Source organism: Toxoplasma gondii, chromosome III, assembly GCF_000006565.2.
Source record: "Toxoplasma gondii ME49 chromosome III, whole genome shotgun sequence".
NCBI lineage: Eukaryota > Apicomplexa > Conoidasida > Eucoccidiorida > Sarcocystidae > Toxoplasma > Toxoplasma gondii.
The window spans coordinates 477,994-493,039 of NC_031470.1; the positions used below are offsets into that span (position 1 = coordinate 477,994).

The following is a 15,046-nucleotide window of genomic DNA, read 5'->3' on the forward strand; positions in this document are numbered from 1 at the left end:
CTTCAAGCGAGGGCTTCGGCGGGGGTTCGTCTTTCGTCTCCTGATCGACGAGAGAAAGAAGCGTGAAAAGGCGCCAGAGAGAGAGAGGCAGTTGAGAGCAACCACTTCAAATCGACGGTGACCGACGACGGGAAGTGGGGCGAGGAACGCCGCTGCTTACTCTGAGGAAAATGAAAAAAACGGGGGACGAGAGCGAAAGAAAACCTGCGGGAACAGAGCAGCCACATACTTTTGTTGTCAAGACCCTGGACACGAGGCAAGAGGCCGCACCAGTGTGGGGACGACGAGGAAGAGGAGAAGTGAGCAGGCAAGGCGAGCGGCTGGTGCCGCTCTTGGATACAAGCAGCAGCGCCAGTGAGGAGCACGGAGATGTCAGCGTGGCATTGGTGACCGAGACAAAACAGCCACGAATGGAGAAATCACCTCGACGTGTACGGTGTTGACCTCCAGTGAGGTGCGGGACTGCACTCGAAAAGAGTTATGGTTTGTATCTCGTTTCTGAAGTCAGAGTGAGAATACCTTAGGTACGACCAGCTTCAACAGTAGAGCCAAGACGCAAGCGGCAGGGAGAGGCCGAGATGCGGTTTGGGGTTTCAGAAATGCAGTGGAGAGATCATCGGCTGAAACGACCATTCGTTTCCTGCCTCGGGGTTTGCCTGACTGAGAACGTATGTTCCGAAGAGGTTTCATTTTTCGTTCTCTCGCCATTTTAGCTGTGAGATCTGCGAGCCTTCGGCGACCGCCGGGACCCGCCGTTTGGTGCCGGCTGATCTTGGTGTGAAGCAGGGGCGAGGATGGATGCTTCAAGTGGAAATTCGGTTTCGGCGACGGATGGAGAAACCTTGCTTTTCGGGGAGAGGTGAGCTGGAAAGGCGCTAAATGTGCGGTGGTGGAGCTGAAAGAACACCAGCTTCGTCTCGGCGGCAAGCGTGTCTCCCCACCATCAACGGGTGAATGTGTCACCAAAGGTGACAGACTGCGTTGGGATCTCGATTTCGAGTTCTTGAAACAAGCACTTTCCGCGAAGCTCGCTTGTTCCCGTGGCGAGGAAAGACTCGAAAGCAAAGCAGCCGAAATCCCCGCGTCCTTGGGTATACACACGAGTTCCAGCGTACCCACCGGAGAAGAGAGGGCGAGAGCAAACGCGCGTGTGCGGCCGTGGCGAAAACGCCGTTCAGTTGGGGGCACTGTAATTCTTCTATCTGTGAATAAGGAATAACGATGACGGACTCTGGAAACTAGGGCGAAAAAGAAAGACAGAAGTAAAGAAAGCTGGTTCTGGGAACTCAGGCGAATACGAACTGACGAAATCTGACCTGGTTGTGAGACGGAGGCGTAGGCTGGTTTACGCTTCCGCAGAAAGCTCCCAGAGCCGACTGTCGGGCGCGGGGCTTCACAGACCGGGAGTTGCGCAGCGGGGATACAGCTTTCAGAAAACGCGAAAAACAGGAAAGACGTGTTTTTGTTGACAACATGGTGATGCACCCGTGGCCGGTGAAAGTGAGGGGACTGTGGGAAGCTTGCAATGCCGAGGGGGAGAATTTGTTTGGCCTAGCACTTGGCATTTCGTAACGCAACTGGAAGTTGACAAGGTTTTTTGTGGTTCCGTAGACAGTCAACGTGCGGCCACAAGTGTTGTTAGGGAAGGAAGAAGCAAGGTACAGTGGAAAAAGCTGAGTGTTTGGGCCGTTCGGACTCAGAAAGAGTGTGTTTCGACGGTCGTCTGCGCTCCTTTCTTCGGTTTTTCAGTTTCCGACTCATGTGCGTGTACCGTGTTTCTGAGTAAATTACTTGGGGAAAAGCAAGGCCGTGTCGCTACCCCGGCATCGCGAGCTTTTGTGCCGTTCTGCTATTCTCCTAGCGTTTGGGCAGAAGAAATCCGCTATTCTCCTGTGCAGTTTCTACCTTTCTACACTTGCGCGTCCCCGTGACTGCTGCGTCTGTTTCCTTGCCGCTGAACCGCTTGTCGTGTGAATCCTGTTTGTTTGCCTCGACGCCAACTGCCACCGCCGTTTTCCGTTTTTCCTCAGTCAACGTTCATGGAGCCTGGTGAAAAAGTACTCACATCTGTTTCTGCTCCGTACTCCTTCCTTTTTGCATCTTCTTCTGCACCTAGGATACAAGTTCATCGTTGCTTACACGCGGGGGAACGTTGCGGCCCATTCGGGGCTGCAAAGTGTGGCGCCGGATTGTGTCGGTGACGCTGGAGAGAGAAAGAAGCAACCGCTGTGCCCTACACTGTCTCGTGCTCTTTTGAACTGGAAGAGGAAAGCAAACAAATCAGGTGATTTGTACCCCCAGTGACGGAGTTTTACCACGCTCAACAACCGACGCACTCGGCCGCTATTAGGCTGCCGGCCGTAGACATCGGATGTTGTAATCGTATGAGGCGACCGGTTCTCAGCATCCTTTCATGAGTATCTGTATCGCGAGTGGGGTAAACGGCTTCTAGTACAAATACGGGGAGATCGTACAACCGTTTCGTGCGACAAAATTTGATAGAAAGCATGGGATACCCACATCTCTGACACCAAGAAATTCAGGGTTCCGAGAAAAGCCTGAAACGCTGGCTAACTCGAATCTTTCACACTTGAGTTTTGCTTCCAGGTACACATTCGCGGTCTTCCCGAGCAGTCGGATTCCTCGTACTTGTATATGCACCTGATAATCTGCTTTTGAGTACGAAGGGAGACCGTACGGAGGGTGCCTACAGTAGCAGCCGCACGCAAATGCCACTATCAGGCAGCGGTGGTTGTGTTGGAGTATTCTTTTCCGTATCTTCACCATTTACCTCCACATCGTTCAGCAAGTGCAGTAATGGAACTTCGGACGCCGGGATTTTTGCATTTGGCGAAGCAACCGCCTCGAACTTGAACGATAGCATTAGCTTCCTATCAGGAATTGAACGACCTTTTTATCTGCGTTTTTACGTCGCAGAAGACACTTTAGACGTCTTCACAAGACGGAGAATGCACCAGATTTTGAACCCCTGCATATTTGTCCAATAAAACAATTCATTTCACGAACAATAGGAAAGGACGACACGGACGCTACACCGTCGTACATGTTTCATCAAAACGAAACCGCAGCGGCCTACAGGCGTGCCGCGCCTGCGCCGTCATATCTAATTGTTGAAACCGGGACGTCCGCTGATTTCGTTTTCAGAGTTGCTCCTTCACTCCAAACACCCCGGCACATTCACTAAACTGTGAGCCTTTTCTGGATTTTTCACTGCTTCGCCCTATTCAGCAGTGTCTTGCTGCTGCGTACTCCCCCCTCGACGCTGTTCTCGGGGTCGTGTGCTGTCATGTAGCTTGATCTCCGGACTGAAATATACAAAAACCAACACGTAGGAATTCATGAATGAGGGGGAATTAAACATAGGCGAGACCTGCTTTTTGGCGGTGAAATGTCAGCTCCACGCACTAGCGTATCTCAGTGGAGTTGGAGGGAATGCCGGCTTCGTTTAAAGGTATCCATGGCAAAACGTTGTTCACTCTAGTATTTGTTAGCGCAACATGATGAGATCTGTTACGCGGCCTATCGATAGTCTTCTCCCCCCAGAACTCCCCCAGAACTCAGTGGAAGGACACGGGGAAATGCCGACAGGAAACACTGCTTCCCGTTTGTGAATTTTCTGCCACGTGTCAGACCTGCTAGTTGAGGTTCTGACTGAACTTGTATTGAGGGGATCCGGTGCGCAACCGATTGGTTACACAGTCCGCAATCGAGGAGTGACTGGATTAGCGGAGAAGAGGTCGTGTCAGCGTCTGAAGCGGCGGCAGAACAGGAAGCGGTGACAGAGATGGAAGGGAACTCAAGAGAGGTTTTTTCGGGGAGAGGGCAACAGAGATAGAGGGGAAAACAGCGGAGAGAGGGTCAGAAGCCTCAGCGATCTTCTGGAGCTGTTGGTTTACAACAAGTTTTGTCATGACATCCGCCATGCCTGTAATTGGGCTTCGTTGCGGATTGAGGGTATTTTCGAGTACCCCTAGCATCTGGCTCCCGCTTTTGCTCAAACTCTTCACGAACTGCCAGCCGTTTTTTGCCTCTTGAACCACGTCTCTGGTAACATGCTTCCCGGGCGCTGTCCATGACGCAGTCCCGTTGAAAGAGAAGAGGCCGTCGACACTTTTCTGTTTCGAAACCTCACACTCGCACATGGCAGTTGCGGTGAAGCCAGCGACCGGCAGAACTGTGGCGTACTTGTTGTAGCTGTTAGCCTTAGTGTGGATGATTCCGCATTTGCTGTTCTTGTATGGAGTTGTGGCGCATAGCATGTTCGTGCGAGTAACGAAATTCGCTTTGCATTCTCTCCGTTGCTCGTTCTGAAGGTAGAGCGGCTTGGTTTTCCAGTCTGCGGCAGCTGCCGCAGGAACGCAACACGTCATGCCTTTGCTTACACATGAGACTGTGGGTTTCCCCATGTGTTCAGGAGGAGCACCGCTGGCCTTCACGCCTATGGGAGCCAGAGCACCCTCTTCTGCAAGGGACTTGTACGTGTCCACCAAATTCCCGAGTTGTAAGGCGTTCATTGACTCATCGGCTACTGACACCGTCACGTCAAGAACATTGAAAAGGAACGACGCCATCTTATGGAGATCCCTCGCGAGTCCGACGACATACTCTCCACCAGCTGCAGATGTGTCAGAAGCCTCAGGCAGTGATTCTTCTCTCTTCAACGCGTGCGCCATCTCGTCCATTAATGCGGCACTTTTTGTGAACAATCGTAGTGCTCCCCCCGCCCCGGCGCTACCCTGCAGAAGCGGTCCGATTCCTCTGGCCAAGTGTTCCTTCGGTACCGGTGATTCAGTACCATTTGCAGATGCAGAAGCACTAAGAATTCGAGGTCGTCCGTCAATGTAATGCTCCGAACCATTGTCTTCGACATCGGCCTCTCGAATTCTCCTGTACTGGACCCCATCTTCCTTTCGTGGGTCACGCTCGGCGACAGGTACGGCTGCTTCCTCAGTTTTATGACTTGAGGTTGCCCGTTCGTCTTCTTGGCTTTCATGAACAGCGAGCATGCTTTTGTCTAGTTGCCCTTTGGCGATATACTCGTTACTCATTTCATGTTCACGAGTTGTTTTGCTCTCTTCACGGTTGTCATCATCTTTGACTGCATTGTCAGTCTCTTCGTTTTCCCCGCGATTTGAAGGAAACAAACTGCGCAGGGTAGTCGGAACGGACCGCGTGAAGTCTTTGCTTGTGTTAATAGCCTTGTCAACCGTTGCTGACCAGTGGGCAAACTGTTGAACTGCCTTGGCAGCATTAACGAGCGACGTGAGGCTGTCATCGCGGTTCTGGAAAGCCTGCCGGGGAGGTGCCCCAGGGTTCACTGGGAGACCAGGAATATTTAAGGCGCTCAAAGCTTGCTGCAGTTCTCGCGTGGATGTGAGAACGTCGACAACTGCGCTACCAACGTCGACGCCCTGAGCAAAAGTTTTCCCCAAACCCTCGCTCTGGCGTAGCGTGCCAAGTGTAACGGAAGGTTTATTTGTCTGAGAGGGTAACAGTGCCACATACGCTGCAACTTCAGCGGGGGAGATGGGTATACTCTGAGACGGTATCGATGGCCCAGTTGTTGATCCCGACGGATTTTGAGGCATCCCTCCTGTCAACAGAGACGCCAGAGCTTGGCTAAGAACCGGTGACGCTGTTGACGACCCAGACACGTCAGTCACGGCAGGTAGCATTTGCCTCCGTTCTGGCACACTCTGGCTCACTTCCGTCCGTGAACCTACAAACAGCTTCGTTGCTTGGTCCATTAAACTCATTACTCCCTTGACCTTCTCGTCCCATGTTGCCGCATTTGTGTTTGATCTTAAGGCCACGCTGCCACTGTCAGTCTGTGTGGTCACAACACCAGATTCATCTTGCGCCACGGGGGCAGGTGGCACCGGTTGCTGAGCGATCCCAGAAGCTTCTTTCTGATAGGCGGAGAGTTGATAAACATCTTGGGGATTCTTCTGGGCAGCAGCAGAAGGTGCACGCGACCGAAGGTTTTCTTTAGCTCCTCGGTCCCGCTTAGACAGACCAACTTTCGCCCGCGGTAGTCCCTTGCGAGCGAGCAGCTCAATTTCTCTCTTACCCAGCATAGATGCTGCATTGAGCGGCGACAGTCTGGGAGCCTCTGCTGAGAGAGGCTCAGGGATGAAAAATTCTCCTTCGAGTAAGTCTGTATAGCCGTTTGGCGACGCCAAGGAATCGCCTTCGCTGACACCTTGATAAGCGCGGAGAAGATTGGTCGAGGATGCATCTGGAGGCCTGGAATCATCATTAGGACCGACGGGGGCCGCGTTTGGCGCCGAGGGGAAATCACTGACCGATGAGGCTTCGGTCGGCGCTGTCTTGGAGTTTGACTCTGGGAGAGGTGGACGTGCGGGTGTCTTCTTTCGGGGACTGAGAAATCCCTCAGAGTCACTATCTACAACATCAGCGTCAATGAGGAAGAAGTCTGACACGGCCTGGAGCATGCGACCGTAGAAACTCCGGTGTGCAACTGTTTCGGTGGAGCCTGCGTTTGGTGTAGCTTGCTCTGTGATACTGTTATACGTCTCTACTGCCGGATTGGCGGATTTTCCTGCGGTGCTGGTACCGGACGACCTGTCTGACGCTTCTTCTGTTCGCTGCTTTTGCACTGCTTGTATATCCGCATCTGTTAGACCTGGGTCAGCGGCTTCCCCTTCAGATTCCGTCTCACTGCTATTTTCAGCAAAACCACCGTCAACAATGTGCAAGGACCCTCTTTCCCTCCCATCGGCGTCTGCTCGTGGTGATGCGGGCGGAGCTTCGTGTGCACAAACAGATTCTACGAGATAGACGAGAAAAAGGATGGCGAAGAAGGGGCGAGCAATCGTAGCTGCCCCACCCCTTCGAGGGGTAATCCCACGAGGAACCGGCATGGCAAATGACAGCCGAATCAGCCAGAACAGGATGTGGGGGCCTGCTCAATACCTCAAGCCACACACGCTCTGTCGCACTCAGGGTTTCTGATATGCGTTGCAGACGACTTGACATCGGAAGGTTTTTGACCTTTCGACCCCGAGGAATAGAAGAGCCAGGGACATCGGAAGTTGCTTCTGGCAGCCAATTCTCCAGAGCATGAGACGCCTCTTTAATTTAAACTGAGTGGCTGAAACTCTCAATCCACAGACTCACGCGCTGCAACGGCGAAAATGAGAAAAATTTGATGGATTCGTACAGTTGTGATGCGGAACGGCTTTACGATCTTTGGAACCTGTGGAAGAATCAGAAACCCCGAGTTCACCACCACGAGTGACAGATAACACTTGCCATCACCAATGGGATAAATACCACCGCTCTTTCAAGACTGAGGTGAGACGCTGACGACAAGATAGTTTCCCTCACGAAAAAACAACAGAGAAAAACAGATGCATCAAACGGTCCCCTATCACAACATGCGTGTACCAGTTTCACAAACCCCCTGAAGGCCATTGAAAACAACTTGCACAATGCCTGACCTGGACGCGTAAACCAGTAAAGTGCCTCGCAAGAGAGATGTCACGAATCACGACGGAATGTGCAGTGCGTTCCTCTCGTAGATCAGGGGACCGACTGGGAACACTAAAGCTGCACGCCTGAGACTGTTTTCTTTGAGTACACGGAAATAGGATTTCAATTACATGGCGACATTCCGGACTTGGAGTGATTCCTTATTCAAAAGCATGCAACTCTCTTTAAGCTGGATAAACAACCGACGCGGTATCGAGAAACAGGTTTGGAGCCAATCGCCCCAGCTCAGAAAGCTAATCCTCCCTGTTCACTTGTGGGCTGCACTGTGGATTAACTTTCTAGTGGAGGAATTCTCACATGCAATCGAGACACTAGATGGTGACCGAAAAAGCCGTTTTTCGAAGTGTAGCCATGAATGACGGCCTCATTTGTCCCCTCTATAAGTATGTGACAGAGGATAGGACAGGCACCTGGCTCGCGGGCGACTGTGCCAGTCAGCGACCGGATTGGCGTGCAAGTCTGAGGTGGCCTAGCATCAGTTTCCCACCTTAGGCGGCAGGCCGATTCTATATGTCGTACGTTGCAACTTGTACCGAAATTGCAGCCGTCTATAGTAACGAGCAGCCAATATTGGCCCGGCAACTGAGGAACGGAAAAGAATCAATCACTTTTGGCCGTCCTCGAGATCTTATTTCTTGTCACTGACTCTGTGCCGAAGGATCACTGTTTTAGAGCGATGGCGTAGGCATATTATTCATACATGGTAAACATTCAGCTCCATGCAGACCTACACCATTGCGTATGACTCTGCTGGCCCAGCACGGAAAGAAAACGAAATGCGGGGCGCTGCTTCACTTGCCTTCCTGAGAGACGACCGCCTCCTGGCCACATAAGCTACAGCGAGTGACTGAGACAAGGAATAGTTCCACATGTGCACACTGCACTAGCTGACAAACGAAACACGTCTCCAGCGGAACAGCAGCCCCGTGGTGCCAGACAATTCAGAAGGAAATCAGCTGGCTGGTGAGCGTGGAGCTTTCGCCGTGGCGGTGTTGTGTCCCCTGGTGAAAGTCGGGGTGGATCAGCCATAAGTATCCCTCGCGGATGAAGAGATTCTTGCCCCGTAAGTACCCCTGTTTGGGAGAAAAGAACGTGACTTCCGAGTTCGGTGCTTGCGTGCTTACAGGGACACAAGATATGTCTAGTGAGAGTCGCACGTTTGATCATTCCCTCGGTTTCCAAGCAGCTTGTCACTGGCCTGAAGAGGTATGCTAATCCACTATGAACATGCGTTCCAATCACAGCAGAGATGCGCTCCCGAACTTTGTGCGCCAGTTCTGGGGCTATCATTTGCCGCTGAGGTGAAAACGCAAATGAATTATCGCTCTCCCACTGCATAAAATACGGCATCGGAAAGGAGAAAAAGAGTTCCGAACCCCGGATACAGAGTGGTAAGAAGTTACCATATACTGCGTACAAAGCCGGCAGTTCCTTTGATGTATTTAGGTCACTGCGGACTGACGATCCGACCCAAAAGGTTCACTAATGGTGCTAGCGAGTAGGTCAAGTTAATTCTTGGGAAAATGACTTTTTCTTCCGAACAAAAGCTGGGTGTGAATCGTGCACCAGACCTCAGGCGGAAGTGTCAACAGGTTATCAGAGCATTCACCGACTTTCTTCTTAATGCATGCAATTGTCCGATGAAGAAGCATTGACGTGTCAGCATCAGATAGACAGACGGTCTTACAGCGTAGGGTCACTCCTCCCGTAGTCAGAAAAAGTCCGAGGCTTTCTGTTCCGCTGACAGAAGTGGCTAATGCAGAAGATCTTCGCCGTTCAGACGTGTACTCGTTTTTTCTCTCCCATGTCGCGATATAGACCGTGACACATTTAGTCTCGTGGTACTAAGCACCTGAGGACGTGGTTGTAATAAGTAGAAACGTGTGCTGCACGCCTTATATTGGCACTATCGAATACTCTGTCCACAGCACGATACACGCGCCTGTTTGACTGGTGGGCTGCAGTAGTATATACTCTATTTTTACCTGGTTTCCGTGTAGTATGCCGAACTGTAATTACTTGCGCCGAGCGGTCGTCGCGCGCCAATTAGCGTGACAGAACCCTGAACCCAGTGAGTTGTACAGCAAGCTAAACTCTGAAATTATTCGGTCGCTCCCTAGACGCAGCAGTGCTGAAACGCTAGTCCACCCTGGCGATCAAAATGACCCCAAAGCAGTTGGTCGGCACGCGCGAGCGAAATCTTCGTAAAACTGCAGTGAGTTTCAGATTGGATCTTCGTGGAGCAGCAACCATTTTCCCTTCAAGTTCATCCCGAAAGCCTCAGCAGCCAGCACACCCATTTCGCATCGATGGAAAATAGCCATCTGCACGAAAAACTCAGGCACGCGAGTCGAGACACGCCGCCGGTTGACACAGCTTTCCAGATGTCTCAGATTGAGATTGACGAAAGAGGGTCCGCCTGGCCGTCCGAGTATGGCTCCCGTTCTGCCAAGACTCCATCGACAACCTGCATCATAGCATCCAAGGCATCTGTTTCCTGTTCTTCGTCCTCGAGATCTTCATATGTTTCCTCATCTTGGCTCCTCCCCCCATTTTCCCTTTCCTCTGAGGACAAGGCGTCTTCGCTTTGTGCATCTAGTTTCGTGTTTTGAGCCTCGGTCGCCGGACCTCGCGCGCCGCTTTCATCAGGTGTATGCACACCCGAGCTCGCCGCTTTGGCGGCCTCTCGAGACTCGCCTTCTGCCTCGCTCCGCATGTGCTCCTCGATTTCTTCCGCCACATTATCGAAACCCATTGACCTCAAACCCGCAAGGACGTCAGAAGTTCCGACTGTTTTGCGGCTACCTCCGCCTGCAGCAGAAGAAGCATCCGCGAGCGCCAGCAAGAAGATTGCTGAGCATCTCATGAGAGCTGTAGCAGCTTTTCTGTGCAGGCGGACGTTCGGGGGTAGTGCCCCTTTGATGATTCGAACTGCATGCGCGCGAGGCAGACGCAGGGCTTCGGAGCCACAGAAACTTCTTCCCAAATTCGCACTCTTAGGAAGGCAAGAAGTGCTTTGCGCGCCTGCGAACCGTTGGCTTTTCTCCTCGTGCACAGACGTAGGAGACGAAAGCGCCTCTGCGCTATCTCCAGCTACCTCTGTGTCCATTCCTCCGACTCGAACTCAGGCAAGGGATCTCAGAACGGAATTCCCAGGGAAACGCGAGATTAGAATGAAGCTCATAATGTGACTCAGAAAAGAATTCGGAATGAAAACAAGACTGTATACTGGAAGAAGGCGCAGAACGGAACACTAACTGAGGAAATGACTTCTTTAGAAGACCGGGTGTCGCCTGTAATCGCCTCGGCTGTGAATCTCAGCTCCCGTGACATGTCTGTCCCTCTTACACCGGTGAGAAGAGCACTCGCCACAGGTTTTCATGGCAGAGCCATTGATTTCTATAAGTAGAATTACACCGTTGTTGTCTTAATGGAATGATATGCAGCTGAGACACATCGCCACAGTGTGGACTTCACGGAATAAGACATGGTCGTTGGCAAACGCCCAAAACTGGACTGCATTTCTAACAAGCTCGCTGCTCCTGACCTCGGCGAGTAAATATTCCCGACTGCATGTTAGGAGAGATTTGAGCGAAAGATGGAAAATCCATCTATCCGTCAAACCCTCCAAGAAACTGAAAGAGGTGTCTGCTTGACGACCCCCCTTTTCTGGTGTGCAGAAAGTCCAGGTCGTGAGATACGCAGTCTGCAAGTCTGTAGAAGCCCACAGAAGTCGACATAAACCTACAACGAGTGACAGAGACCAAGGATCGCACAGTGTGACGGTGGCTTTTTTCTTGGAGGACGAACTGATAAAGAACCGCACGAGACAGGACCGCGGTGAGACACCCTACAGAAACAACTGGCCGGGTGCATGCACCGCCCGGGGAGCGCATGCAGTTTGTGGTAAAAGCCGTTTGACAGTTTTTCAGTGTTGCTCAACTGCATCGAAGGAGGGAAAGGAGTGCCTTCCACTGTTTTCTCTACATCCCTACTCTTCATTTCTTTGTTTTCCGTCTTTTCGCGCCAATTTGTCGCCTCCCAGTATGACTCAATCGACGTGGCACTCCGGTCTCGTGAAAAATTCCACCAACGACTGGAACAGCGTAGGTTTCCCATCTGGTGCTTGAGCAGCGCCGTGGACGCCACCTCTGTTTTGTTGAGCATGCCGAGTTTCTCTCGTAAAACGTTCGTGGGCTTTCGGGGGAAGAGGCTCCAGCAGAGAGTCCAGAGGCTGGCAAATGCGGTGGAGTCGAGCTCTTCAAAGTAGTCGAGTTTTCTCTTTTCGTCTTATCGTTCCTTTCCAGTACCGCTCTCTCTTCCCCCACCTCCCTTTCTGTCTCTATCTCTTCTCTTTCTCGGAGAGCATCCCCTCGCGTCGTCGACTCCATTCGATCTCAAGCTTTGCACGGAGCTCGGTTTTATGAAAACTGTGGCCACGCGAGCCGAGACCAAGGTCCTGTGTAAATCCGTCCACAGAAGTCCAAAGAGCTTGCACTGCTTGTCTCTCTAAAGAGGGCTTTTGGAAACTCAGCGACGCCCTCGGTTATCTATTGTATAACTCTTTTAGCAGGCGCCATGGCGACGAAAGATTTCTGCACCGTTCTCTCAGACTACCGGCGCGAGCTCAGTAGTGTACGCACGCTGTTAGAGTCGTTGAGGGCAGTTAGAACAGCCGAAGGTGGTGTCGAAGAACAGATTTTCGACACGTTCACAGCTCTGGAAGTCGCCCAGTTTCACTTGGCTGTCGCCTTTGCCTCTTCTTCTCTGTTTTTTAGTAAGTCGAGAAGAGACAGACTTGTGACTGCGGGCAACAGTCCAGGCAGCACTCCGTGTCAGCACCCTGAAGAGGTTTTGCTGTCTTCTCTCAGAAGAGACTTTGTCTTTCTGTCTTTTTCGCGCCTTCATGCCGTTGGCGCCGTGGAGGATGCCAGGGCCAGCGGCTCCTCTTGGTTCCGTTTCACGATAGGAAGTGGTCTTCCGAACCGGTCTTACAAATTGTATCGTGTGTTATTCGTTTTGCTGGAGTAGTTTTTTAGATATCGTTGTAGGGAGTAAGGGCGACGGTTTTGTTCTCTGTCGACTCGGCAAGTGTTCCGTCGATATTGAGTTGATGTTCCTTGTGCATCTCTGTTTTCAGCGTACCTAAAAACTCAAGGCTACGACGTCAAAGCCCACCCGGTGTCTCAAGATCTGGTATGCGTCCACTTCCACCTCTCGCTCTTCCCTCCTCGCTGTTTCCGGGGGGAACAGGAGGTCTCCCGAAGACGAAAGAAACACCCCTCACCGCTGCGCGGTGGATAGGCATACCCACTTCAGAAGCTTCCACAGCTCACTACTGTTTCGAGGTCCGGTTGCTTACAGTTTAGCGTCGTGAGAAGAGCAGAGAGACTTGGCAACGACTCTTCGTGCGTGTCTCCGTGGTGCATGCGTTCAGCTCCGAGTGCAACAGTACATGAAAAAGGTGGCGGGCATCATCGAGAAAGGTGAGTTCTTCAAAACGAGTGTCGAATCCGCGACTCGCGTCTGCTCAAGACGAAGTCCTTCTGGTTGAGATAGAGGATTTCTGCTCAAGAAAATCGAGACTTGTGGCTGAGAAAAAAACGTTTCCGGCCAAGAACCCCCCGCTTGTTGGTCTCTGAATCGTTCTTTTCTTCTATCAGGAAGACAGCCGCAGCACGCCCCCGCTTGACAAAGGCGCAGCGACTGCTTTTGCCCCAGCGCATTCGGTGTACAGTGTGTATTTTACCGGCGCGAATCTTCAGATTCAGCGTACACTTTTCTCGGTTCCTTTGTTGCACTGAGTTCTGGACTCCAAATCATTGAACGTACCACTCCAGTACCACTTTACCGTTTAGCCGTGCTGCAAAGGTGCACGGAAAAACCTGGGACTCGGCCCGTGAGGGCGACCGAGTCTCCTGTCGCATCCTCGTGGATCTTGAATCCTTTTTCAAAATCAGTGTATCATCAGCTGTAGGACTTGTGTGGGCCAGAACCAAAACGGCGTAAAGATTCGGCGTTTTACGATCTGCACGCTTCCACAGGACTTCTTTCAGCCAAGGCAGATCCGAACGCGAGAGAAACGTTTTTGCTCTGGGGCTCTTAGGACACTAGTGTTTCTTTCTACGCTATTCCACGGTTGCTCACAGTTGAATCAAAGCATCAATGTAATTAACAATGGGTCCAGGATAAGGAAAAATGAAATAAATTTCACTTATGTGGTGGAAGTGGGGACTTTGTAGTGCCAGTGAAACTCTTTCTTTCTGCTCTGCATGGCGGCAAGGCGGCGCCGAAGTCTGTCCTGACGACATCGACACGGAATCTGAATTGTTTTCGGCGTTTTTAATACCTTTCTTTACCAGAACCAAGCTCTTTGCGTGAGCAGAGCGTGGTTAAGATGATAGTTATTGTGTCGACATCTGTTTCTTCTTGCCCTAGCTTTTCAAGGAGAGCCTCTCTTTTTCTGTTTTTTTCCAGGAGATCCACCTAAGCGAAGCATCGTTGTCGACGCTGCTGCAGCGAAGCGCGTCGTCGCTTTCCACACGAAAACGCAAACGCAGGGCACGGGATGCGGGTCTGCGGGTGAAACTCAAGAACCGCCGGATTTTGGTTCACCAGAAGAACGTGCAGCCTCAGAGAAAAAGAGCCGACTTTCTTCGGATTCGCCCGGAAAAGACGTGGCGGGCCCACCGACCAGCCGACAGGCTTCGGGCAACAAAAGTGGCTCACGCCCTCCAGGTGTACATACGCTCGAGGTCGCTGGAGAAAATGTGTCAACTTTTTGTCAGGATGAGGCAGCACCAAATTCGTCATCATCACAGTTGAGGTACTCGACCGACGGGCGGCACGCAGACGCTGAGAGGGAGAGAGGGTTAGAAGGAAAACGTTTGAAAAGGAGCAAAGCACAATCGGAGAGGAAAGGGAATTCGAAAATAGAGGGGTGCCAGGGAGACGCACGGGCGAAACGGAAGAAACCTTGACCGCCGACAAAAGAAGAGTCGGAGGTGTGGAAATCGTTTTTTCTTACTGGATATCGTACGAAATCCGCGGGTTGCCGCCTGTGCTTAACTCTTAAGTATCCTTGGTTCTGTTAACTTCCTTTGTACATGCGTCGTGAAGGAGTCCTGTGCAGCAGGTAAAAACTATCTTATACATTGGTTTATCGTCTGTACAGCTGTTATGTCAGTATTTACCGACTTCTGTAAACTTGGCAGACCGGCACATGTGAGTGAAGGCACCGTGGGATGGCAGTCAAGTCGACCAGGCCAGTGCGGCTGGAGGTGCTAAACCCGCGATACTCGCCGAGAGTCTTTCTGATTTAGAATGCAAAAAACACATCTCAGCGTTAACAGCGTCGAGAATGGTATGAGGGACCAAATAAATCCAAACACACTCGTTTGGTTGTGCAATCAGTACGCTTTTATTTCTGACTCCGATTTTCTCGACCTCGCCGCTCCCGTTCTGACGGTCGCTTGAGTCAGCAGACTTTTTCCACTTTTCGACCTCTGCC

General features: G+C 51.7%; 4 protein-coding genes across 4 annotated transcripts; 2 read left to right on the plus strand and 2 right to left on the minus strand.

The window, feature by feature from the left end:
- Positions 1–750: 750 nt before the first annotated feature.
- Positions 751–5,114, plus strand: TGME49_252295 (hypothetical protein). Its single transcript, XM_018780977.1, has 5 exons — positions 751–1,500; positions 1,612–1,658; positions 2,031–2,284; positions 2,608–2,679; positions 4,436–5,114. The coding sequence occupies exons 1-5, from the start codon at positions 1,474–1,476 to the stop codon at positions 4,864–4,866; spliced, it is 831 nt and encodes a 276-aa protein (XP_018638213.1). The 5' UTR covers positions 751–1,473; the 3' UTR covers positions 4,867–5,114.
- Positions 5,115–5,127: 13 nt separating this feature from the next.
- On the minus strand, positions 5,128–6,476 carry TGME49_252300 (hypothetical protein; the record flags this gene model as incomplete). Its single annotated transcript, XM_018780978.1, has 2 exons — positions 5,128–5,166; positions 5,259–6,476. The coding sequence occupies 2 exons, from the start codon at positions 6,474–6,476 to the stop codon at positions 5,128–5,130; spliced, it is 1,257 nt and encodes a 418-aa protein (XP_018638212.1).
- A 2,155-nt stretch (positions 6,477–8,631) lies between these two features.
- TGME49_252310 (hypothetical protein) lies at positions 8,632–11,335 on the minus strand. The gene is made up of 2 exons (XM_018780979.1): positions 9,224–11,335; positions 8,632–9,152 (listed from the first exon to the last, which is right to left on the minus strand). Exon 1 carries the CDS (start codon positions 10,643–10,645, stop codon positions 9,926–9,928), a length of 720 nt encoding a protein of 239 aa, XP_018638211.1. The 5' UTR covers positions 10,646–11,335; the 3' UTR covers positions 8,632–9,152; positions 9,224–9,925.
- A 142-nt stretch (positions 11,336–11,477) lies between these two features.
- On the plus strand, positions 11,478–14,931 carry TGME49_252320 (Sas10/Utp3/C1D family protein). The gene is made up of 4 exons (XM_002369299.2): positions 11,478–12,313; positions 12,677–12,732; positions 12,974–13,022; positions 14,014–14,931. The coding sequence occupies exons 1-4, from the start codon at positions 12,115–12,117 to the stop codon at positions 14,514–14,516; spliced, it is 807 nt and encodes a 268-aa protein (XP_002369340.1). The 5' UTR covers positions 11,478–12,114; the 3' UTR covers positions 14,517–14,931.
- The last annotated feature ends 115 nt before the right edge of the window (positions 14,932–15,046 follow it).